Source organism: Sus scrofa, chromosome 10 (genome assembly GCF_054392235.1).
Source record: "Sus scrofa isolate SSC_HxYL_T2T_F1_AM1 chromosome 10, Sscrofa_HxYL_maternal_Yorkshire_Landrace_v2.0, whole genome shotgun sequence".
Classification (NCBI taxonomy): domain Eukaryota; kingdom Metazoa; phylum Chordata; class Mammalia; order Artiodactyla; family Suidae; genus Sus; species Sus scrofa.
The window spans coordinates 8,772,907-8,798,440 of record NC_139392.1 but is presented as its reverse complement, the minus strand read 5'-3'; the positions used below and the strand labels follow the sequence as shown (position 1 = coordinate 8,798,440).

General features: G+C 41.8%; 1 protein-coding gene across 1 annotated transcript in view; it reads left to right on the top strand.

The window, feature by feature from the left end:
- USH2A (usherin) overlaps positions 1-25,534 on the top strand; it is an 837,868-nt gene that overhangs the window by 366,255 nt on the left and 446,079 nt on the right. Inside the window, exons 32-33 of the mRNA XM_021064292.2 lie at positions 11,424-11,537; positions 13,492-13,653. Of these exons, the coding sequence (XP_020919951.2) occupies positions 11,424-11,537; positions 13,492-13,653 (276 nt within the window). The remainder of the gene's footprint in view (positions 1-11,423; positions 11,538-13,491; positions 13,654-25,534) is intronic.

Genomic DNA, 25,534 nt, shown 5'->3' with positions numbered 1-25,534 from the left:
AAGGAAGGAAGGTTCACTATTTATATATATGAAATGCAGAATGTCCATTAGGTCCCAAGAAGAAAGGGACCAGGGTGATTTGACGCATGAAATATAATTACAGTCTCACAGCAGAGTCTCATCTGTGTGTAAGTTATACACACTTTACCTTGGAAGTGGAGAAGGCACGTAAAAAAAAAAGTGCAAAAACTTTCAAAATAATCCCACAGGCAAAGGATGCTTTCTGAAACTGTCAGTACCTGTTAGAAGGAAAGAATACATGAATTGTGGGGTTTCCCAACTTTTGACAAAAAAAGCCAAACTCATTCCTGGGGTGCCTGCAAAAAGAGTGAAGAACTAAGAGCCAAGAGCCCTAGAGAATCACTGATTAATGAAGAGCTAGAGGCATACACACAAAATCAAATGGACTGTACTTTATGGGCCATATAGGGAGTTGTCAAGGGGACTTTAAATTGTAAGTGATTTTTGCCTTGTTCCTGATTTTGGAACTTAAATCCAGCATCAGCCCATCTATAAGTAAGATGCGACTCTATGTGTATGTATATGAGCACATAGACATGTATGTTACATATGCAGTTATGTTAGATATTACATATATAATCATTGTATGTTATATATTACATTTATATTTACCCAAGAAGCCTGCCGAGAGAGAACTGTAATAAAAACTTCAATGCCATGCATTCATTTAATTTTTTTTTTCCTTTCAACTGAGAAATCATATTCCATGGTTGTTAAAACTGCCTATGGCTACTCTCTGTGTACCCACGCTGTTTTTTCATTAGACAGTACGTTCCCAAAGGACAAGTAGCATTTTTATATTTAAATCTTCTTCAGCAATTTGCTCAGTGTAGGTAATCAATATACTTTTCTTGAAGGAATGAAGGAACGGGTGAACGAACAAATATAGCTTTTTGATACTCACCTGTGGTTAGCGTAATAGTTCTGATGTTTTGAGCTGAGTTCAGTTTTAAACTACTGGTTCTGACCAAAGTCGCAACAGTGCTATGCAGTTCTCTAATTTTATCAAATAGTGTGCAGAACAAGCACAACTTAAATGTATATTTGGAACTTAATTTACACATTCCTAATGGGGGAAAAATGTTGATAGGATGAACGGCGTCTAAGGATTAGTTCCAAAACTTGTACCTCATCTTGGAACTCAAGCACAATATATTTGCAATTAAAAACAAGAGAACCCAATACTGCTGCAAAGATGATAATGACACAGAGCAGAAAATATTTATTCATTTTAAAAACAAAAGCATTGTCTGCTATATTCCGGGTGAGTGCTAGATCCTATCTTTGCAATCTTTTTTTTTTCTAATATTAAAAATGTTTAAAAAATGAACCTTTCGTAGGGGAAAACAGTAGAGATGAGTTTTTTGGTTTTTAGTTAATTTGGGAGACAGAGAACCTAAAATAACGGGGACTACAACAAAGTTAAGTTTTTCTCTCTCTGGCAATAGATGTTCACAGTTGGTCGATGTAGGGGTGGATGTTCAGAAAGCCAGGGACCAATACTCTGCATCCTCTTGCTGTGCTCCTTAGAGACAAGACCTCTGCCTCAAGGTGCAAAATGGCTGCTTGAGCATCAGCCATCCAGTCTGATTTCCATCCAGCAGGAAGGAGGAATAGTTGAACAAGTTTGTACATATTCACCTTAATGACAAATTTCAGAAGTTTTTCCTCCACCTTTGGTTACATTCTGTGGTTGGAACTTAGCCACATGGTTATACCTAGCTGTAGGAAATGATGCAAAGTGTCCTTGTGCGAACTGACCATTTGCCCAGCTAAATAAATGTTTATTTTAGTACAGAAGAAGAGAATATTTAACAAGAGGGCACTTAGTGGTCTCTGCCACAGGAGGCAAACATCAGAAGTAAATTTGAAAAGTTCATTTTGATGCTATTATGAAAAGATGAATTTTTAAGGAAATCTTTGCTATTTTTATAGTACTCCATAAATTAATATTCCGTATGTGTTGTGTATTACAAACTCTTTCTTTATAAGTAAATCTAGAAAGAAATTGGTCTGAAAAAAAAACCACAGGACAAAAGCATGGCCCATGACATAAATAGTAAAAATAGAAATGATGTCATGTTCCTGCTTAGCTAATGTAGAGGCGTTTCATCAGGTAATGCAGCGTTGATGAGTTAATAGCTTTGTCTCACTCTCCAGAATACATAATGTGCCTGAACTCCTTGTACACTGTGAAAGCCTCAGATGGGGCTTTTCACAAGCTGGTCACTTCATTTTAGGCAGTAAGAGTGTGCAGTGCAGGATTTGGATTTCTTGGGGGTAACACGTGCAATGGTTAAAACTGATGGTAATTAAGACATCATTTTTGCTGTAGAGGGGGCATCAACGAGGGGTGTCAGCAATGCTACAGTATTGGCTAGAAGTACTTCAAGGTTACCAATCAGATGTGATAAAGAAAAGGAAGGAGTAGTCCTCAAGTTTTGTTTCCGATCTTGGGTGACCATATTAGAGTGTATTATATTTGGACCTAATCAAAAACCACACATAGATAAACCCACCCACGCGCATAAAGTGTTGTGCTCAATGATGTTCACACAGACGTGTCCCCTGAGCTAGAGTTTCTCATGCATCCGTTTTTGCAAGGGAATCCTCTAGGCATATACACTGGCGTGTTTGGCAGGATAGGCATTCTACATTCTGTTTGTCCACGGTAGGTTTTAGAACTAACGTTGACTGTATTAACACATTTTAAGATGTGGTTAAATCGAGTATTTGCTATGAAAAATGTGCTCTTGTTTTCAATGTCTTTTTCTCTCTTTAAACTTGAGCGACGTAGAGTTGATTTTCAAGGGTGTGATCATTGCTGCTGTGCAATAAAGTGATTTGGTTCCTCATATTAGGGGATATTCGTTCAACACATCTTCTTCCCCTCACAGAACTGGAGCTTAGGGGTAATGAGAAGAACAATGACCTTGGGGACCAAAGACGTAGGTTCGAAGCTCGCCTCTGCTGCTGGACCTGAGTGGCTTTTCTCCTGGCCCATCAGCAGTCCTCTCTGCGTAATGGGATCGTCCCATCCTTGCTTTTAGCAGGAGTCCTGGACAGGGATGATTGACGGATGATTTTCATGTCTCATTCTTTTTGCTTTTCCTTCTTTCTCCCTGCCTGCCTCCCTGCTTCATCAAGTCTGGTATTTTCTTGCAGAGTTCTCATGATTTCAGGGTCAGCCCTCTGTGTTAGATAAAGAGTTAACAGGAGTGTGTGACTTCAAAGCAATTGCAGAATTAGAAGGAAAATGACAAGGACTCTGTAGGTCTTCCCATAAAGGCATTGATTAAAATTTAAGGTTAGATGTAAGCCTATCGAGAGACTCTACAGGAAAGTGCTTTGAGGTCAGTTAAAACCACGGTTTAAACCATTCTCTAAGACAAGGGTTAGAACCTGTATTTTATTTTAAAAAATAAAAGAATAAAACATTCTGTTTTTCCTATTTGTCAGCATGAGAATATGTTTAGTCTTTGATTTGTGGTGCTCCCTACTGGAAGTTTGAAACAAGGTCAGAAAGTCCATTTGCTGGAAATTAAATGCATAACGTTAGCTTTAGAGTCTTCAAACGGTTACCTGAGGTTTGGGGTACGTGCACTTGCTGTTCCACCTTTTGGTTAAAATGAAAGTTGACTTTCATTTTATAAATCCTGGAGATCCTTGTCTTCATTCAAACTATGACCCCAAACACAGCAAAAACAAATGCCACCATCCTAGGCTCCTGAGAACCAGAGGAAAGGCATCCTGGCTGAGCTTCCGGGTCTCCGTCACACCGTTAAATTTTCACCCATATTTAACAAATGTCATTATTCAGCTTCATGAGGTCACTGTGTCAAAATGTCTGTGTTAGAACCTTAATTTATTTTCAGAGGTGCCTTTAAGTGGGCAGAAAGCATAGCATGTTGAATTGATTTACTCTCGTTCGCCCATCCCCTGGGTTGGTGTGCAGCTCAGAACTCCTTCTGGGCTGCGGGACCCTTAAATATAGGGATTCCTCAGCACTGCGGCAGACCTCGTGGCAGCAAAGCCCCCTTCTCTTCTGCCCTCCTTCCGCTGGCTGGTTTCCTTTTAGAAGTGGGTTCTTCTGCTGTGTCGCTGGGTAGCAGCCTCAGCTCCGCCCGGGCGGGATATGCCTTACCAGATGGCCCTCTTAATAAATGCCTTGCTCTCGCCCACCCTCACTTTCTTGATCCAAATGCGAAATGCCAGCAAATAAATAAGAGCGTTGTGTTGTACTCTGATGAGTTCTCTTGAGATGGAGGAAAGCCCCAGGGAAGGAAGCCAGAAACTGCTTTTCTTTTTGCTGGACAGCTCCTAATTACTGGCCAGGAGGTAGACGACACCATTTAGACAAGACAGAATTTAAAGGTAGAGAGAGAGGGAGAGCACACAAATTCTCCATCTTATTACACATGCCTTTGCTAACATGCAAATACATCTGGACTGTTGGAGTGCATTTGAAGTCTTCTGCCTGATCTCTGCGTAGGGACCCCAGACTTTGGGCTCCGGGCAGGCGATGGCAGTGTGCAGATTTCACCGCGAGTGCAACAGGAATGAGTGGGTAATGAGAGCAGAGCAGCCAGTCTTTTAATTGAATTAAAAGCCGGGTGACATCAATGCAGACACCTGTCCAATTACAGACAGGCCAAGGTGTTTACCATTGCTGTACAAGCGATTCAAAGATGACAGAAATCTTTCCGCCCACAGATTAACATAATGAAGGAGAACAGATTACAGTGGATGCTGGCCAGGCACCTAGGTTGGCAGCTGGGGGTGGGGGGGGGCGGGAGGCGTCGGCTCAAGGATGTGCAGAGAAGCAGAATCCCTTTTTCTTCTCCAAAATGAGTTGGGCTTTTAACAGGAGGCCGTTTCGCGTTGAGTCTCAGGCTCACTTTCCAGGCCAAGCGTTTATCCTTGTCTGCATTGAGTCAAAGGAGTCAATCATAAAATTGCAGCGTCAGAGCCAACTCCTCTGTTGTGTGTCTGTCTGCTTCTCCGCCTACAGAGTTTTATTAGAAGCAGGAAAGCTTGCACAGTTGGTGTCAGCTCCACAGTGATTCTTCTCTTAGGTCGTGGGGCTGCCTCCAATTATTAATATTTCTCTTCAGCCCCTTTGAAACTTGAGGTTTCAGCACAGGAAACAAAGTGCTGGAAATAATAATCTATCCATCCAAAGAAACAATGTCTGTTACTTTGCTGGCTCCCTGCAAAGGGTAAGGAGGGCGTGGGCTTCTCTTCTGCTGAGCGGAGCGAAGATGATGAAGAGTCTTTATCTTACGGTCCATCATCGAGTGTCCACCTTTGGTAAACCATCGTAATAACCGCTAGAAAATAGGACGGGTTCAGAAGTAAAAGGACATGCCCTCCGCATTCAAGGAGTTCCCCAGTCATGGTGAGGGACTTTTAAATTGCAAGGTTCCCTCGGATCGGGCTCTACCCCTCTGCTGGGTGAAAATCCTCAGAGCATTATACTGTTTGGATCCCTACACACCGGGGCTCTTAAACTCCCTCCTGTGATGTGCCGCCTTTCCTTAAACCAAGCTCTTGCCGCTGCTCTTTCAGCCTGGGCTGTCTGTGCCCGCCGAGGTCCACAGGACTGCAATTCAAAGGGAGCAGACTTGACTTGACTTCCAACTCCCTTGGTGTGGCCGTCAGGGCTTCTCAATGTTAAGCATGAATGCAAAATGCATTATCGCTTAGCAGCGAGAGGTCTTGGTCCTGCTGGGGCCAATGATTTTAATCCGGACACCAACGCTCCTGTGTTTCATGGGCTCCTCACACTTTTAAGACATCAATAATGCTTACTTTATGCTTATGGAATGTTTTGTCAGCTCACCCTCTTCCATTATCAAAAGAGACTGGCAGGTTTCCTGACATGGTTGGGACCATTTTCTGATTTCACAGGGTTTTCGGGCTGAAAGGGAATTTGAGAGGTCATCTGGCCTGCCTCGAGGTAGGAACAGTCTCAGACTCAAAGGAAAAAAAGACTCGTCTGTGATGTCTGCCAGAGAAAGAGGTTCATATCCAAACCAGTCTTAAAAGTTTTCACTGTCAGGATATGCCTCTTGATTTTAAACAGCTCAGGTGCCATCCAGGAAACTAGACTCCTCTTTATCCTAGTGGGTTTTCTGTGGACACAGAATATGTGCCATATATTTCTCTCTGGGAGTCTCCTCTAAATATGTCTCTCTGCCTATTTTTCAGTATCAGTTTTTATTATTTTTATTATATTTAATTATATCTTTACTTCATACTGAAATATACTTAGAATGATTATCCTTTTTTTTTTTCTCTCTCTTTGTCTTTAATTCAAGGCCCAGCTCCTATCACCTTGGAAGGGAAGTCTGGATCTTATAAATGCCCTTGTGCCCTTGATATGTATGGCATGCATCCCACTTTATGTATTTATCTAGGCATTGTTGTTATCGATAGAGCCCTGCTAGCTCAAATATTTTCTTAGGTGAGAAACCTTAATTAGGAGGTTAACATATATACACAGTACTATATATAAAATAGATAAGTAACAAGGAAGTACCATATAGCACAGGGAAATCTACTCAGTACTTTGTAATAACCTATATAGAAAATGAGTCTGAAAAAGAATGGACATATGTACATGTAGAACTGATAAACTTTGCTGTACACCTGAAACTCACACAACATGTAAGTCAATTATATTCCAATAAAATATACACACATATATGTATATATAATGGGCAAATGGGATTAGAGGGCCGTATGACTCAAAAAAAACAGAGGCTCCTGGGAAATTCTTTGCTGAATATTGTCATGTCCACCTGTGATGACTGTGGCAACCATTCCATATCCATGGGTGTAGATGCTTAAAAATTAAGTCAGTGGGCTTGGGTTTCAAGATGGAATGATGTAATTGAACTTCTGGACCAACCTTGAAATCACCTTCCTCTAGAATTTTTGTTATGCAACATAATGAATGTTCTTATACCTTAAAACAAACAAACAAACAAAACACCATGTAAAGATCAGCTATATTCTTTAGCACCTTGCCCAGAGGCATATAGAAGAGAAGTTGATAAATATTTTTTGATGATAATATATTGTCATATAGTTCTACTTCTTTTCCTAGAAAGTATATAATCCAAGTATGACTCTGACACCTAAAGTAAGGCCGTTGGGCCGGAAATTCAGTGGTCTCTGGGATATCTCAAGAAAGGCTATCTTGTCCAGTCTCAGAATATATGTACTCTTTGGTAATAGCATAACGTTTTATGAGCATCAGCTTTAATCCATCCTGGTAAACTCTCCATACTGAGAAACAAAAGAGGTCAACCACACGTCCCAGGTGATAGGTGACTTTGTTATGATTCTGATTTGGTGAGGACTATTTGGTTGACCAGCCCCTTCCTCTACCCCACCCTGATTATAACCTGACAAGAGGAGAGAAAATGCTAAATCATTACACTGCTCTTCTTACTGGAGTAGATAATACTAACCTGTATTTAGGGGAAATTATTCCAATGCTCTAACAAACTTCATCTCTGAGACCCAACATTATAAGCCAGATCCCCATTGGAAATAGGAAAAGAAATGCCACCTCCACCTCAGAAAGTACAGCACATTTTTTGCAAGTGTAATTTACATGCTATCCAGAACTGTCCACCTGTGATTCAGCGTTGGCAAGAACCAAAACGTCCGCTTGCTTCTTCTTTTTTTTTCTTTTTTCCTATTTTCTATTTCGCAGCTCTCATTTCTCACTGGTTATTATTGTTTCACCTGCCTGGAGATGGGAAACGTGGGCACTTTGATAAATGGACTGAAAGATGATCTAGTTTCTCTCCAGCATAGTTCTTTAAGAATCTCAGGATTTTTCTATGAAATACAATTTGGTAAACTTCTCCACCAAAGCACAGAGCTGGAGAATGCAGGTTTGCTGGGAGGAATGTTGCCTGTTTTTTAAAGTCCTAACCATTTAAGGGGGAGAAATTAGCAAAGGAATTTCATGATACATACATACACATACAAAGTAACTCCTTTAGTAAAGGCAAGAAAGGTTAAATAAGACACTGAAGGCCCCATTAGCCAATCTGGATTCAGGATCTGGTTTGATATGACCCTTCTTACAGTCTTTATTAATGCCTTTCTTGTTAAGCTGATAGAAGTCGCAGTTCTAGCACTGCACTTCAGCTGTGATTTGGACAGGAATAATGTCTTAGGATAAAGTGTTTTGCAACGAATGGAACTCCTGTGTATGTTTCCCTGTGATAATACTATCTGGATCTATGACACGTCTTTGTACTCAAGATTTTAGAGAACCAAACTGGAGATAGCCACTGTGCCCTTTTGGACAAATTCTTCCTGTACCCCAGTGAAGCCAGGCCCCTCTGGGGGAGGCAATACCATCTAGGTGGTTAAGAGATGAACCGAGCGAATTAACCTCATGTCCCAATTCATTTTTTTGCTCACTAAAGTATGAAAAGTTCCATTTTCTGGGGGCAGGGGGGCGATTTCTTTCTTGGTGGCATGGCACTATACCAATTCAGACGTGCAGCTTACCTTACTGAGACTTGCAATAGATTTGAACTTGGCAAAAAGAAAGACATGACAAAGGCCAAAGCTTTTCAAAGGATAGACAGACTAGGCTACATCTCACAGAGATATCTTAGTTTTGAACCTGGAATGTAGGGATCATGATAGAGCCATTAAGAAACAGGAAAAAACAATGAAGCTGGTGAAATAGTTTAATCTGCCGGGTCTGGACAGGGGCGTGTTGAGAGTGAAGTGCTAGTTGAACAACTAACCAGGTGGTCTACCTGCCCTGTGGGCAGAAATCAGAAGCAGAGCTTGGCTGAGAGATGTGAAGTCTGCAGGTCCAAGGGAGAGATGAGGCTTGATGCACTAAGAAAGGAAGAGTTTAGAATAAGAAAGGAGCTTGGGGATTCAAATTTGTTTAAAAAGCGTGGGCTTATCAGGTACAACTTAGAATAGATTTACAAGGAGATCCTGCTGAATAGCATTGAGAACTTTGTCTAGATACTCATATTGCAACAGAAGAAAGGGTGGGGGAAAAACTGTAATTGTAATGTATACATGTAAGGATAACCTGACCCCCTTGCTGTACAGTGGGAAAATAAAAAAAAATAAAAAATAAAAAAACCACAAAGAAAGAAAAGAAAAGAAATGCTATTTAAGGGACCTGTGAAAGGAAAGCAAGTTGGTAAGAAAAGGCGGGCGCTCTCAGTCACGAAGGAGAACCTGTTAAGAAAATTCTGTGGCAGGGAAGGACTCTGAGGGATGCAAAGTCCAGGAAGGGGAGGAGAATCGGGATTGAGGAAGGGTTACTTGGTCTGGGATGTGAAGGATCACTCGTGATCTTCAAAGAGGGAAATCAGTGTTTTTCGTCACATAGGGCGGGCAGAAACTGGTTGCTGGTGGTAACCAGGTTCAGGCTGGCGTGGCTCCGTGCTAGAGCTCTCCCCTCGCACGGCTCTGGGTCGAGCACGTTATGTTCCTAAACGTGGTTCATTCTCACAGTAACACTCTGCCGGGACGACTATCGGGTCTGCGTCTCACATCCCCGTGATGCTATGTTGTCCCCGTGAGGCCTCTCCTTCAAGTTAGGTGTTATTATTGTCTGTTTCCAGATGAGGAAACTATGGCACAAAGGTCTGAACAACAAACCCAGCAACGCATCAGTACAGTAATAGACTTGACTTTTGTTTTTGGCCACATCCACAGCATGTGGAAGCTCCCGGGCCAGGGATCGAACCCACGCCACAGCAGTTATTGGAACCACCACGGTCAGTGACAACCCCAGATCCTTAAACACTAGGCCACCAGGGACTTCTAGACTTGGCATTTGAACCCAGGCAGTCTGGCCCCAGCATCTTTGCTCTTGACACTACGCCACTACAGGACTCACACGTGCATGTGTGATGCTGTGAGCTTGCCTTTAAGACATTTCGTGGAAAGAGAAATAACTTCTGAAGATGAGCTCAGAACATGGGTCGTGGTCTGTGAGGTTCACGAGAAGACGACAATCAGAAAGTGACAACAGGAAAGAGTTTTGAAATTAGAGCTGGATTTGGCATGAGATGGCCACACGTGTGTGTGTGTGTGTGTGTGTGTTAGTTCACTGGCTCACTGTCTTCTTTGGCCACAGGCTAAGACGATGGTGCCAGGTGCAGACAGGAGGAGTCAGTAACCCAGGGGGAGGCTTGGGGAGCTGCGAGAATGGAGACTTGCAGGCGGCCCTGGGGCTCGGGGCCAGTGGGAAGTGCCAAAGCAACCAATAGCTGTGGTCTTCGCCTCGTCCTGATCTTCCTTCCTTTTTTTGTTCTTTCTGTTGGGGAAAGGAAGTAGGCAAACATGTATGTTAAAATTTGTTTTTAAATGATGCAAGCCGTGACATAATAACTTGTTAAAACAGTCGTTACGTTCACTCAATAAAAGGATACTCTGAACAGAACCATCTTTTCATAAGAATGACGGCAAAATCCATAGGATTACGGATGAAAACAGCTCTCAAAACTGCAACGAAAACCAGGGGTGAGCAAAACACAAATTACATATTTGATACTCTTTAAAATCCACAGGATTAACTCAATAAAGAGCCTCTGCCTTGATTATAAACACCAGTAAACAAAATGTGTTTTCATTTCTGCAGGTACTTTTAATTACTGAACAAATCTTATATATCCACCACCGAGTCAGGAGAATTCAACCCCTCCATGTGCAACGCTTCCATTTAAGACAGGTGTCTTAATTAAATAAACTCATAATTTTGTAGGTAGAAGTACAAAAGCATAATTATCTAATTTGCTCATTGTTCAACTATGTTGATTTGCATATTTGTTCGTGGCAACATGAACAAATAGTTTGGATAGGTGTATCCTACCGTTCCAATAATGAAGTCACTCTTGGGAGCAGCATTTCCTAACGTGCGTTAATAGATGTCGCATTAAAAAAAAGGGACTCTCTCGTTAAATAAGGCTGAAAAATGGGAGGTAAAAGAAAATTAAATGGTTTTGTTTCTGCAGGAGGTTTAGGGTCTGGAATGGGATGCTTGGCATCTTTCCTATCAGACACACTGTGTTCTGCTTTGCGGACTATACGTGGAAGCCGCACACACCCCCCCCCCCCCCCATGTTACAGGGGACACATCTCAGGGCCTTAGTGTCCTGAGCAGCACATTTGGGAAAAGACTGTTTTCAGCTGTCTTAACCAGAAGTTGGTCTCACAATTTTGTCTCCCTAGTCACACTCCATTGTGCCGTCAGCACACAGGCAGGAAAAGGAATTAAAGAAGCATAGATTTTTGTTTCCATCTCTCTCTCTACCTTCACACATGCACACACACACACCGGCTACAGCGTCCTATGGTAAACATGAAAACCTCTTTTTGTCCCCCTTTTATTATAGGCGTATTGACAGGCTTGCTCCCCTTCAAAAACTATGCAGTAACCCTGACGGCGTGCACTTTGGCTGGCTGCACCGAGAGCTCACATGCACTGAACGTCTCTACTCCACAAGAAGGTAAAGTAATTTCAAAGGTCTTGACTTCCACATTTCAGTCATGAATAATAAAATAGGAGAAGAGCTAAATGCTGCAAGGCCATTTGCTAGAAAACCCCAACCTAATTTGATGACAAAGTGCATTTGCCAGGCCATAATTGCTCCATTTTTTGGGGGGGTGCGAAAATGAATCAAACTCCATACCCTTTAATGACATGCATCTTTAATAGCTGTAATGCAGATTAATGGGCTTTTTAATTGCTGTTACATTGTTCATGCAAGAGCCTTGTCATTAATATGAAGCATCTGAAAGATTAATGAAAGCTTCCTCATTTTACTATGGCTCAGAAGTAAATCTAGAGACAGTCTGACTAAAAAGAATTGATTGTATGGCACAGTATGAAATTGAGAATCAAACGGTTGATTTCCATGGTCTCTTTTAACTGCTAAACAGCAGCACAGGCAACAATTATTTCGGTATGATGGAACCGCCAAACGCCAACGGAGGCGTGATTAATCACGTCCCGGTGCCTTCCGACTTGGGTCTCACTTTTGTTGTACTTGGAACTTACAAACTGTTGGCATAAATTAATGTTTCAGAAAGCCTACGTGAGGAAGGCAGTGGGAAAGAGAAAATATTTTAGCACGCCAGAGCGAAAGCTTTGCTCAAGCCTCAGAAGGCCTGGCGTTAAGAAATAACAGCTCTCAAAACATTTGAAGCATTGTTACTTCGTATTTCTCTCTCCTGCATGAGAGGGATAATGCATCTCTTTTACTGTCTAGTTGTAAAGTTATTTCAGAGATTTAAAAGCTTGATCTGTAGGAGGAGAGTCTGCCACTGTCTTTCCCAGCATCAGTCCACGCCACCTCCCACTTGCTCTCCCCCGCTCCCTCTTTTAAATCCTTTAAGCAAGTACCACTTGCCCAAAAGATGTGTGAGAGAAAGACAATGGCCTATCTGAGGAGACCAGGACAAAAGAGAAGAGTCTGTAAAATCCTTCTTGGGACCCTTTGTCCGGTATGCCTTGCACCTGACCTGACCAGACCGCTACCTGGACCGCATCATTAGGGGCCCATCCGCTGTGTTTTTCTCCACCTTCTCTCCATCTACCAGGCTTAGCCGTGCTTCTCTTAGTGTGTCTTTACTTCTGCTCGGGCACATGCTCGTCATTCCCCTTTTACAATGACTTTCAACATGGACCAGATTGTCCTGCATCTCATCATTTTCTCTACATCCACTCCAGCCTCTGTCTGGGTTTTGTCTGGTGCCCTCTGCACCTACTTCACAGCTAGACCCCAGAGGGATTTTTACTCATCCAATTCCCCATTTCCTTTCTATTTTTAAAGGAATTCCTAATTTCTTTTCCTCCTTACGTTTATTACCAATTCACTGAATGATAGGTATGTTAGGATCCACTTCTAAATTTTTTTTTTTAGTTCCTGTGATGCTAATTCATTGGCCATTATGGAAAATGAACAGACTCTATTTAAAAAAAAAAAAAACTCAATGTAGTTTTCATGTGCAATTAACTAATTCTATATTTGCTGGCTATTTCTATGACTGCATATAGGTTTTTTAATATTGAATATGAACTGTTCTCACTAACACGGCCCATTGTAGATCAAAAGCTCCTCAAAAGTAGGGATGCTGTCTGTTTCATTTGCCTTCATAGGCACAGGCTCCAGCAGAAATTATGGGTTCATAGTACTTTTGGTGAAGTAACACAAGCCTCCATCAAGTGAGCTAGTAGAAATACTTCCCACCCATCGTGGATGCAAATTCTCATAAATTCAGGACAGTTACGTTGTACCATTCCTACAGCAATTACGGACAAGCCTCCCATGAATCAAACATTTCCATGCTTGGGATTTCAGGTTTATCCCATGATTCATTGGTTTGGGTGTGAAAAGCTTGAATTAGAAAAGTTAACTAAAATTAGACTCTATAAATCTTTTATTTTTCCCCCCCTGACAGCCCCACAAGAGGTTCAGCCTCCAGTAGCCACATCCCTTCCCAATTCTTTGTTGCTCTCCTGGAATCCACCCAGAAAAGCCAATGGTCCTATAACTCAGTACTCTTTATATATGGATGGGATGCTCATCTATGCAGGCAATGGAGAGAACTGCACAGTCACAGGTAAGACGTCTTTAGGTGTCAGTCAATAGTTAGAGTCTATGTTAGAATATACGCAATTGCAAACCAATATGTCCTATGTTTCAGATAACTGTAGTTTATAGTGCGGTTAAGTTGGGCTGCTTATTTTTGCTGCCTGTTAAATCCCTCGAATTCCATGATCTTTATGGTGACATCACACTTATAGCGAAGCCAAAGCTGGAAAAATGGAAAAGGGCTCCTGTTGTACCCCGTCCCCAAGCCTGTCTTATTGCATGTTCTCTGCCCTAGACCCCACCACTCCTTACCTGAGTCTTTCTACGAATATACCTTTGCTCAGGTGTGGATGGGGGATGGCGGGAGCTTGGAAATGTATCCACATAGAGAGCTCAGCATTTACGTCCTCTGCCTCCAGCTGATCACAGGATGGACGCTGGGACCCAGTGTGGTCCCAGCCATGCTCACGGTGCCTGGTTGAGGCAATGATGTCCTTTGGAATAGTTGTCCCTGGCGCATGAGTTAACAGCTTGGAAATAATCTTAAGACTCAGAAGTGTGACTCCATGTGGTCTGAATTTTAGACCATTTGAGAAGAAAATAGTACCTCTGTCCACGTCGTATCATGAAGTGTAATAATCCATAAGTGACTTGCTGGAAGCCTCGTGCAGCATGAGAGGCCGAGAGCTACCTGGCGTCTGAATCGTGTTTCTATTTGTGTAGTAGCGATACTGGTTAGAGATTTTATATACCATATGTGACTATTTAGGTGAGACATCATTAATCAAATATTGACTGATGAAAAACTGAGGCCTTGGAGATATTAAATTCTTCATGAAAGGTCATAACAGGTTAGAGTCGGAGACAGGATTGATTATTTATGTATTCGGTCCTTCACATCAACGCCAGGTACTAAGGTTGAAATGGGGAATCAGCAAGACGTTGCCTCTCCCCCGCCCGGACCTCACGACTTCATGATGATACATACAGATGCAGGAATGAGGCATAGCGGGACTGGATGTGGCATTCATCCAGTTCCATTCTCAGAGCTCTCATTTTGGGGCCTCTCTAGTCCATTACTTTTTTTAATTCATCGTGGGTGGTAGAAGTCTGTAATACTTACTCTGTGAAGTCGGTGTTATCATTACCCCCATTTTACAAATGCCATCGAGGCGCAGAAAGGTTAAGCTACTTCCTGAAGGCCACACAGCCTCGGAGGAGCAGACTTGGATACCATTGCAAGCATTGCTGCTACAAGGAAGAGCATGCAGTCTTACTTACTTAACTTCTGAAACTGGAAAATGGGAATAAGGGCACTTATTCCGGACTTGGAAGGGAGCTAGAATTCTAAAAATTTACATACTAAAAATAAACTAAAAATCATTACATTTGTCCTAAGAAGTGTAATCCGAAGGCATTGCTTCATAAGTTAATGCACCCAGAAATTATTTCAGAAGAATGAAAATGGACCATGGGATAAATGTTACCCAAGTATTAATAATTATTACACAGAGCACCTCTGTAGAACCAAATGCATCATCATACGGGTTGGGGAAAGCACCCACCTTAGGTTCAAATAAACATTTCCTTCGAGAAGCCTTCTCTGACTCCCCGAGTGTGAGTTAGGCATGCCCCCTGGATAGTCGCTGAATGCCTTTAAGCTGCCCTTTTTGGTTCACATTGTCTTGAATAAGGCTGGTTGATTACTTTGTGGTTTGTCCTACCAAACCATGAACATCTTAAGGACATGACCAAATCTGTCTTGTTCAAAACTGTACCTCTAGGACTGATCACAGACAGCAGCTAGAACAGCGTTGACTAAGTGAGTGAATGATGCTAGCTCACTGCTGGGAACCAAGAAAGGAGACAGCAAAGGGCAGCAGGCGTGGGTAGGCATGGGGTGGGAAAGAAAAAGGACTCGGGAAAGAGGGGGGAAAGCTAGAAACCAGAGAAAAAGAAAGAAAGATCCCTTCCCTGGGCAGAAGCAAACACTGACGTGGTCCACAGGCTCAAACCATGAGCCTCAGAGATTTCCAAAGTGTGCAGAATGCCCCATGAGGTGATGCTGTGCAAATACAGAAACAGAACAGCAAGGGGAGGAGAGGGGCCGGAGTTCACACTGATTTCTCATGCCACCCGAAATGTGATACTAATTGCGTATTAAGCTGGACTGACTCACATAACTACAGTCTGCAGTGAAAAATTGTGGCAGATGTTACTACGGTATAACAGACGCCCCCCCCCCCCCATATAATAGAAAGTGGAATATTTTCTAACGTCTGTAAGCATCTTCTCTAGCTAGAGCAACAGTGTATTCTTCAATAGTTGTCACTCTTTATGTAGATTTTTAAAGATTGTATCTCTGATAATACTCATCACATTTTTTTCTCTCTCTTCCTTGGCCACTCACAAGCAACTGTATTTCTGATGGCTTTTATCTCCAAAGGGCAGGAGATACAAAACACAGTGGGGGTGGGATATGGGTCACTAAGGAGAAGAACTAAGCCAAAAACGTCGTGATGGAGTTCAGAGATGTACGTGATGGTTCAAGTGTGATATCCAGTAAAACTGAGGCCCGGACATGTCCGAAAATCCTGGTCGATAATTGGAAGAACTGATTCAAAGCTGGGTCTATCTGGACTTGCTGTAATCTGTACACATTTCGCTTATTGAATTCGTTTTATTATTCCTCACAACAACTCTGAAAGAGAGATGGAAGCCTGATTACAAGCCCCAAAGCCCCTGTATTAATCTTCGAGGGCTCCCATAAGCAAACACCGCAGACTAGGTGGCTTAAGCCACAGACATGTATTTCGCACAGTTCTGGAGGCTAGAAATCCGAGCTCGAGGTGTTGGCAGGTTGGGTTTCTCTTGAGACCCATCTCCTTGACTTGCAGACAGCCACCTTCCTCCTGTGTCCCCACATGGCCTTTCTTCTGTGGACACTCCTGGTGTCTCTTCCTCTTCCTGTGGGCGCATCAGAACTGCTGGATCAGGGCGCTATCCTCCTAATCTCCTTTAACCTTCATCACCTCTTTAAAAGGCCTCTCCCCAAATGCAGTCACATGGAAAGGGGCGGTGGGGTAGGGCCGGGTGGGGGTTAAGGCATCAACATGTGAATTTTGTAGAACACACTTCAGCTCCTCAGAGTACCCTGAGGTATCTTCTCTATTAGCATGGGCTGAATGCCCACTTTTCTTGAGATTTTCCAATTGCATTCAATCTGCATAAAATGGCCTTTAATTTTTTTTTTATTTTTATTCAAGTATAGTTGATTTCCAGTGTTGTGTCAATTTATGCTCTACAGCATGGTGACCCAGTCATATATATATGTGTGTGTGTATTATATGTATATATGTTCACACACATCTCTTTCTAATATCTTCTATCATGTTCTATCCCAAGAGACAGGATAAAGTTCCCTGTGGTATACAGTAGGATCTCATTGCTTATCCATTCTAAAGGTAATACATTTGCATCTGCCAACCCCAAACTCCCAGTCCATTCTACCTCTTCCCCCCTCCACCTTGGCAACCACAAGTCTATCCTCTCTGACTCTCTGAGTCTGTTTCTGTTTTGTAGATAGGTTCATTTGTGCCACTTATATTCCACATGTAAGGGATATCACATGGTGTTTGTCTTTCTCTTGCTAAGTAGGACAATTTCTAGTTGGATCCATGTTGCTGCAAATGGCATTCTTTTTTATGGCTGTGTAGTGTTCCACTGTATACATGTACCACATCATCTTAACCCATTTGTCTGTTGATGAACATTTAGGTTGTTTCCATGTCTTGGCTATTGTGAATAGTGCTGCAAGGAACATAGGGGTGCATGCATGACTTTGAATGAAAGTTTTGTCTAAATATATGCCTAGGAATGGGATTATTGGATCACGTGGTAGTTCTATATTTAGTTTTCTGAAGAACATCTAAGATTTTATACCTGTGATATGCACTAGATTTAGGTCCTTTATGTCCTCAGAGTTCACCTGTTCACTGGGAACCACAAAGAAGACAGAATGGGAATGGGAATCTGGCTGTTTGAAGTCAGACAGGAGAATACCGATGGAGGAAACTGCTCTAGCCACTGGGACCTGCTTTAGCCTCTAGACATTTTATTTTATGTTGTTTTATTTATTTTATTTTATTTTTTTTTTTGCTTTCTTAGGACTGCACCCGCGGCATATGGAAGTTCCAGGCTAGGGGTCGAATCCGAGCTATAGCTGCTGGCCAACACTACAGCCACAGCAGCACCATGGGATCCGAGCTGTGTCTGCAGCCTACACCACAGCTCACAGCAATGCTGGATCCCTGACCCACTGAGGGAGGCCATGGATCAAACCCGCATCCTCATGGATACTAGTCGATTCATTTCTGCTGCGCGGTGACAGGAATTCCCTCTACAGTCATTTTAAATCCATGCTGTCTCTTCATACCCTGCACCTATGATGCTGTTTCTACTCATTGCTTGTCTTTGTGTCAGGATTTTTGTGACATAATACCCTTTCCATGCTGAGTAGTTTGTAGGTGGAACTTCTATTTGTGGGGGCTGGTACTGTCAGTAATAGTGAGAGTGTAGGGTCACCAAAGTGGGTATCTCCAGTGCTGAAATGTCAATTCATGGCCTGAGAAATGGAAGATGCAGTCTACTAGGTTGGAGAAATACTTGATAATATTTTTAATTATAAAAGTAGCATATGCTTACTGAAGATAATTGGACACATTCAGGTATCTAATACCTGATAATTCCACCTTACAGATAGAAACTCCTAATGTTTGATGTAATTTCTTCTAGCACTTTGTTCATTTTAACAGAATCAGACAATAACGTGCATTTTGAAACTTTGCCTATTCCCTTATTTTAAACAGATCCCACAGCACAAAGAGTTTTTCTAAAATTATTTTGAAGTATTTGAATGATGCCACGTTCCATCTTATGAATGTACACAAGACATTTAACCCCTTGAAAATTCAAGCGTTTCTGATTTATCTCTACTTTAAATATTTGGTGACAAATACTACTGTTTGCCAGGTCTCTAAAAGGGGAATAGCTAAGTTAGAACTAGCAAGCCTACGCAGAATATCTGATATACATTTTTCGCATTGTTTTCCAGAAAATTTCATCAGCAGTGAATGCTATATCGTTAAATCTCTGACACCTTTGTAGGTGGAAAATGCTCTTTTATTTGCATATTTAACTACTAGTTTTCCTGCATACTTTTTGCATGATTATTAGTGATTTATATTTCACTTTGTTTCAGCTGATCCGTCTTGATAAGCAAAGAATTAACAGGGGGGAGGATTCACTGCGAAATTTCTTGAAGACCTATGTTTCATACCCTCTTTTTCCTGGTTGCCAGCACCTGCACCTTCTACACCATCAAAACTTTCCTGAATACCTTGGCTTTATGTCCCCTCCTAAATATTCAAAGTGTCGACCATTTTTTTTCTCACTCCTACTCCATTTATTTGTAGCTTCCTTTTACGTTTCCCCATAGAACCAGCGTTCTTCCGTTAGGCGTAAAAAATGGATCTTGCCACCATGGTGGGCACAGGTAAAAGTAAATGCATTTCAATTCAAAAACCACTTAGCTTCTAGGTGGCTGTAATGTTTTTCTTCTTTCTCTTAAATATGAAGCATTAAAAGTCAAAGGCATTGCTGCACCTTGAGTTAGTACAAAATATATTTAAAAATGCATACAGTTCAAATTTTTTGCCTTGCATAGGGCATAAGCTAGTAGTGTGGTGGGTCAGTTGTGACACTGAAAAATGAATCCAGTTAGAGAACCTCCCGAAGGCTGTTGATGTTTGCTATAATAAATAGCACACACTTTAAGTCAAACTTTTTCATTCTGTATTCAAAGGTAATGGATTTTTCGTAACCATAGTAACCTTGGTGTATTCCTGGATAAATACATGAGGTATATACATTCTAGTTTTATTTTTGAATATAAACTACCACATTATGTATTACTAATAATATGAAAAATAGGATGTAGGTTAGTATAATGACAGCTTAAACTAGTATGCATTTTTCTTCTGCAAAAAATAAATATTTATCAAAAGTATAGGTTCAATTAATTTTTCCCCAGTTTTGTGGTATTCTGGTGGTGCCATTTATCTTTTTGTGCAAGATCTCCATTAATCTCTTATTTCTGTCTCATAACAGATTTTTTAAGAATTTCAAGGTAAAAACAATTGTGCTTTAAAGCTTATGATTAAAAACATTATCGAAAGATTGAAGGACCGACATTGGTGTCATCAGCAAAACTATCGCGGGCCGCTTAAGATGTATGTTATGCCCTATGTTCATAAAGAGACAGCCCAAAGAAACGTTTTGTGAGACCGTTCAACGCAGTGGGATTGTTTCAAAGTTCAGGCCAGATAGCAGCCTGATTGATGGTGACCATCCAAACTGTAGCCAACCACATCATTCTCATTTTAAAGGAGCACCCTACCAGAAACTGGCAATCTTTAGGAAGTTCGTGAGCTGGTTCACGGAAGCCTCCAGAGTTTCTGGAACCAGTGATAGCAAGATGGCAGCGATGGGGAGACGTGTACCACCCGTGTGACAGGGAGGCTTATGGGAGTTGGGCTGACCAGTGAGGGAAGAATGGGGCTCCCGCAGGGCAGCTCCTTTCTCACTACATCAGTTGTTCTTAGTTCCCCCAAGCTAAACCATCCCTGCTTACAAATTCTAGAATTTCAAAGGGGGAAACGTCCATAGGGGCTCCATAAAAATTATATCTGACACCAAACCTTAAAACATGACTATGTTCTCAGGTGTGAACTCATAGATCTCTGGTAGTCTTGCGATTGAGTAAGAGTGCCTGAGTTCTAGTACCAAGAGAGTCTCCCACTGTGACTCCATTAGGACCTGAGCTTCTGTCCCTAAGACCAAGCCAGTAAGACACGCATAATGGCAATGCAAGGTGTGTGTGTGTATGTGAGAGAGACAGACAGACAGACAAGGATGGAAAGAGAGAGGCGAGAAGGAGAGAGGAAAATCAGATGAATTGCTGGTAACGTCGGATAGACACTGTTTATATCTTTAACCACTAAAAGTGCTAACACTTTTTTTTTTTTTTTTGGTCTTATTTGCCAAGGTCAAAAAGTACCATGTGTAAACAGCAAAATAGAAATGCTCATCTTGAACTTTCCAAACACTTAGGTCTTACGATGAGAAATTTATGGTAGAAGAAGCTGTAGAGCTTATGGCACAATAAAAAGCATTGAAAGGTTAGGTCTTTCTATCCAAATATTAGAAGGAACCTCATCAACATTCTACAAATTTGAGCTAAATTGCATTCATTCACAGTGACGGCCTATGAAAGAGCTTTTCTTAGCAAAATAAAACCACCTTAACCTTGATATTTTCTTTCATTTTGCATTTTTGAATACCATAATGCAGTGATTCTAAAGCACTCCTCTTATGTAAAGCAGTGTTACTGAGTGGAATATTGTCAGCATGCTTGTGTTCTAACCTGTAAGGCAGAGTGTTAATAAGACACAGCACATGAGGGTTTTCAGGTCTCCTCTATGAACGCCACCGCCGCTCTGTTACAGATGAAGTCATGATTTGTTCCCTTTTTATGTCACAGATAGATACCATTCCATTATACAAAGTCTAAAAAAATCTTGAGACTACAAGGCAGAAAAGCCCAAATAACGAAAAGAAGTGAAAGCCTTCAGAGGCCAAGCGACTAAGCTGCTAATTCCGTGATCGGAGACTCCAGAAGAGTTGCATGAGGTTAAAGAACACGCCGGATCCTTATGTTCATGAACAGTGGGTGCTTTATTCTAAAGAGCCGGGATCACTTAGTAACAAATGGTCAAGTGAAATGAAATCACGTGTGCAAAGTATTTCAGTGTCAGTCGTGGTTGTAAGCAATACAATCAAAGAGTCATTCTCACTGTAAGACACTTCCACAGGGCTCAAGTGGGTGGAGAAATTAAATATGTTTATGTTTTAAGATCTGTACCCAAATATGACCTGTGCCCTGTTATTCTAATCTAGGACTATTATACTCTTCAGTGGCAGGAAAGGGCTGTCTATCTGAAGGCTCTCTATTTCAGAAGAATAGTGGGGATTAAGATCTGGTTAGAAAACTAGCGGAGTTAAATCCTGAAAAAGATGACGGACTGTTTCCTTCCATTGAGAACTTTACAAACAGAGCCTGGCTGCTATATTGAGCATCTTGAGAACTGCTGTTATTTTTAATTTTTTAAAAAAGCTTCCTAATTGGATTATAAATTCATACCGAAAACATATCTTAAGGATACAGCTTGAGGGATATTCACAACCCGAACACACCTGTGGGACCAGCACCCAACTCAAGACAGGGAACAGTACTGACACCCTAGAAGCCCCTCACCTTTGCCTTCAAGGCTTATCTCCTGACGCAGGTGGCCTTTCTCTTGATCATTAGCATGGACTTGTTTTGCGATTTTCATACGGAAAATGGGTGGAGAACATGGAGGGAAGAATTTTCCATTCTTTTGGAGGATGTGGGGAGGAGAGAGAGAATCCGCGGAACAATCTTTTGCATTCCTGCCCCTCTGTCCTGACCCCTCTGACCTCTGGGGAGTTGCTATGACAGTGTCAGACGTTACGGCCCTGTCTTCCAGAGAGCCATTGGAATGTTCGTAAAATGAAACATCTACTTCCTTCTCCAAGTCCAAGACTGGGAAACAATGATAGAAACACGTCACCTACGACATTAGAACTGAGGACGTGAAAGCCCTGGCCTGTGTACACCAGCACAAAACTTCTGAATATCCACTGATGGAATGTTGTGTGGCCACACAGCTCAGGATGCTGTAGAAGAATGTTTAATAAAGTGGAAATGTGTTTAAAAAAAAAAGATTTTAACAGACAGCATGTAATACATGCATCTATTTTAGTAAATTAGATGTGTGTATCCATGTGTACATACACATGCACGTGTGTGTCTAGGGATAAGCAACAGTCTTAACAGTGGTTATCTCGCAGCCATGGGATCTAGTGCTTTATTTTCTTTTCATTAAAGGGGGCTTTTTTTTTTTTTTGTCTTTTATTTGGGGCCACACCCATGGCATATGGAGATTCCCAAGCTAGGGCTTGAAATGGAGCTGCAGCCGCTGGCCTACACCACAGCCTCAGCAATGCCAGATCCAAGCCACATCTGCAACCTACACCACAGCTCACAGCAACACTGGATCCTTAACCCGCTGAGAGAGACCAAGGGTTGAACCTGCGTCCTGATGGATGCTAGTCAGATCTGTTTCCACCGTGCCACGATGGGAACTCCATTAAAGGGGCCTTTTTCAATCTTTTAAATTGACTACCGTTTGGATATTATAAAGCTGGATTTTTGTAGTATTTCCCCCCAGTGTTAATATCTGTGACAAAATTGGTACAAAGGATGGATATTTCAGAAATCTGGTTGCATTCACCTATTGATGCTTTTCAGTTCTCTCGCATCTTTGCTTTGGCATTTCATCAGCTTGACCACGGTATCATTTCTTTCTAGCTGGTATCGTGTACACTCTCCCTGCCTCCAGCATTATCCACTCCCATCAAATGTTACACATATTTGATAATCTACCTCAATTCCTACATCTTCCTTTGATTCACAGATCTTTTCATATCGTTTTCCTACAAATTTGTCACTTGAATACATTCTGCCTTGCAATATCAACTTACTTAAAAGCAATAAATCTTGATTCCCAAGCAGAATGTAAGTGCACTGAGTGGAGTTATCATATCATGATTTGTTTTCATAATCTCTACTGTAGGTACCCCAGGAACAAGGACCCAATTGGCATCTAATAATCTCTTATTGAATTTAAGTTGAAATGAATTGAATTAAATTGAAGAAACACTGAGAATCAGTAAATTAATATTTTAAAGTAAATGACAACAAACACCGATGCATAATTCAGAAGTAATTAATATGCTAAATGCGGTAAATAGTTTTAATGAGGTAGGCTGTTCCTGTAGCTTCTTAGGATTTTTCATTTAATTATTCAATATGTAGTGAATTTTTTTTTTTTTTTTTCGGTTAAACTCCTGGGGCTAAATTTGCTAGGGCTGCTGCAACAGAGTCTTGCTGGGTGGATTAAACCACAGAAATGTAATGGGTCAGAGCGCTAAAGGCCAGAAGTCCCAGATCAACCCAGTTGACAGGGTTCCTTCTGAGATCTGTGAGGAAGAATGTTTCATGCCTCTTCCCCTGATTCCAGCGGTTTGCTGGCCATCTTTGGTGTCCCATAACTTTTAGATGCAACCCCCCGATCTGTGCCTTCTCTGTCACATGGCATTCTCGTATGCTGCCTGTGTCCAAATTTCCCCTTTTAAAAGAACGCAAGTCACACTGATTTGGGGCCCACCCTAATGACCTCATCTTAACCATTACAACTGGAGTGACCCTATTTCCAGATTAGGTTGTGTTCTGAGGACCTGGGGGCTAGGATTCCAGCGCCCACCATGCATTATGACAGGACATGGTCCACCCTGTAACTCCATCTATTTGATGCTGTGGGTAACAGCATTATACAACCTTCCTAAAATACCTAATCAGTATTAGAAAATATAAAGCATCTATTCAAAATCAGTTTAAAAATTGATATATCCCATGACAGTAATAAAAATTTTTTAAAGGAGGTAATCCCTTTTATCTGGACTGGTTTCATTCGTTCAGTGAAATGCTATTGAGTGTCTGCTCTGCAGACCATTTTGTGGACACTTGATAATTTTTAAACATTGAAGAGCCAATGGGTAATAAAAGAAGCAAAGGGGCCCTGCCCTCCTGCAGCTTATATGTCCATGCAAAATGACTAGAAAAGGCTTCATACCCTTTGTGTATGTTTCATTGTCTCTTGAAATAAATGAAAAGTGACTGTCCCCTGAAGCAAGCGGTTTCGTCTTCAGCCACATTAAGCAGAAGCGAATCATTCTGTGATAGCCCGTGGAATTTGGAAATCAACCGGACAGGGTCAGTACCTTCCGCTGTCCTTCTGCCAACATCGTTCCGGATTATTACTTTTCTGCCCTCTCCAGACACTCACTGCTCCACGAGCCCCATGCTCGTTGGCTCTAGAAGTTATTTTCTGTTTTTCGGATTCAGAGGAGTGCCTAGATTCCCCACCCCCACCCCCTTCTGCTTTCTCCCACCCCCAGCCTGCCAACACCCTGTGTTATGTCAGCTGTCACAGGACCAATCCTTTGGCAGCTCAGCCTCTCGGATCCTTTACCTCCTCATCTATAGGAAACATGACTCTACTCTTGAGTCACTTGCTTACACGTTGGACCCTGGATGTCGCCATCACCTAAAAATGCTCCGCGTCTCATACGTGAAGTTCAAATATTGCACTCTCTGACAACAGACAGCTCCCAGCTCTTTCGCTCAGTTACTCACGCTAGAACTATTTGTGTTCTTGGGAACTCTTAGTTGCTTAACCCCTGCGGTTCTTCTGTATGTTAGACCCTGTATTTCTTAGAGCTTGAATTGTTTTCTTTCCAATTTTTTAAACTTTCTTGCTCCATTATGATTCCAGTATCTTCAAGTGAAAGCCCACCAAGTCTAGATTGACATGTTTTTCTGTGTTTTTGACACACATGGGGTGTCAAACGACTGGGTTCTGAGCTCTGCCAAAGAGAATTTGATAAGCATACAGATTGGCCCCATCCTGATATCCATCCTTAACCTCCAAGAAGCATCTAAACACTTGTTCTCAACCTTCCTTTATTTCCCTAGTGTCTTGTCTCCTGTTTTCCATTACCCGTTCTTCAGGCATTGTCCACAGTCCTTCAGACTCTGACTTCCCTGACTTTCAGCCGGTGGCTGTTTTTCACATCAAGGTGGAGCTCTAGGATTCCTCCATTTGCTGTCAGGGAAACTTCTCTACATCAGAACGTGCGCTTCCTTG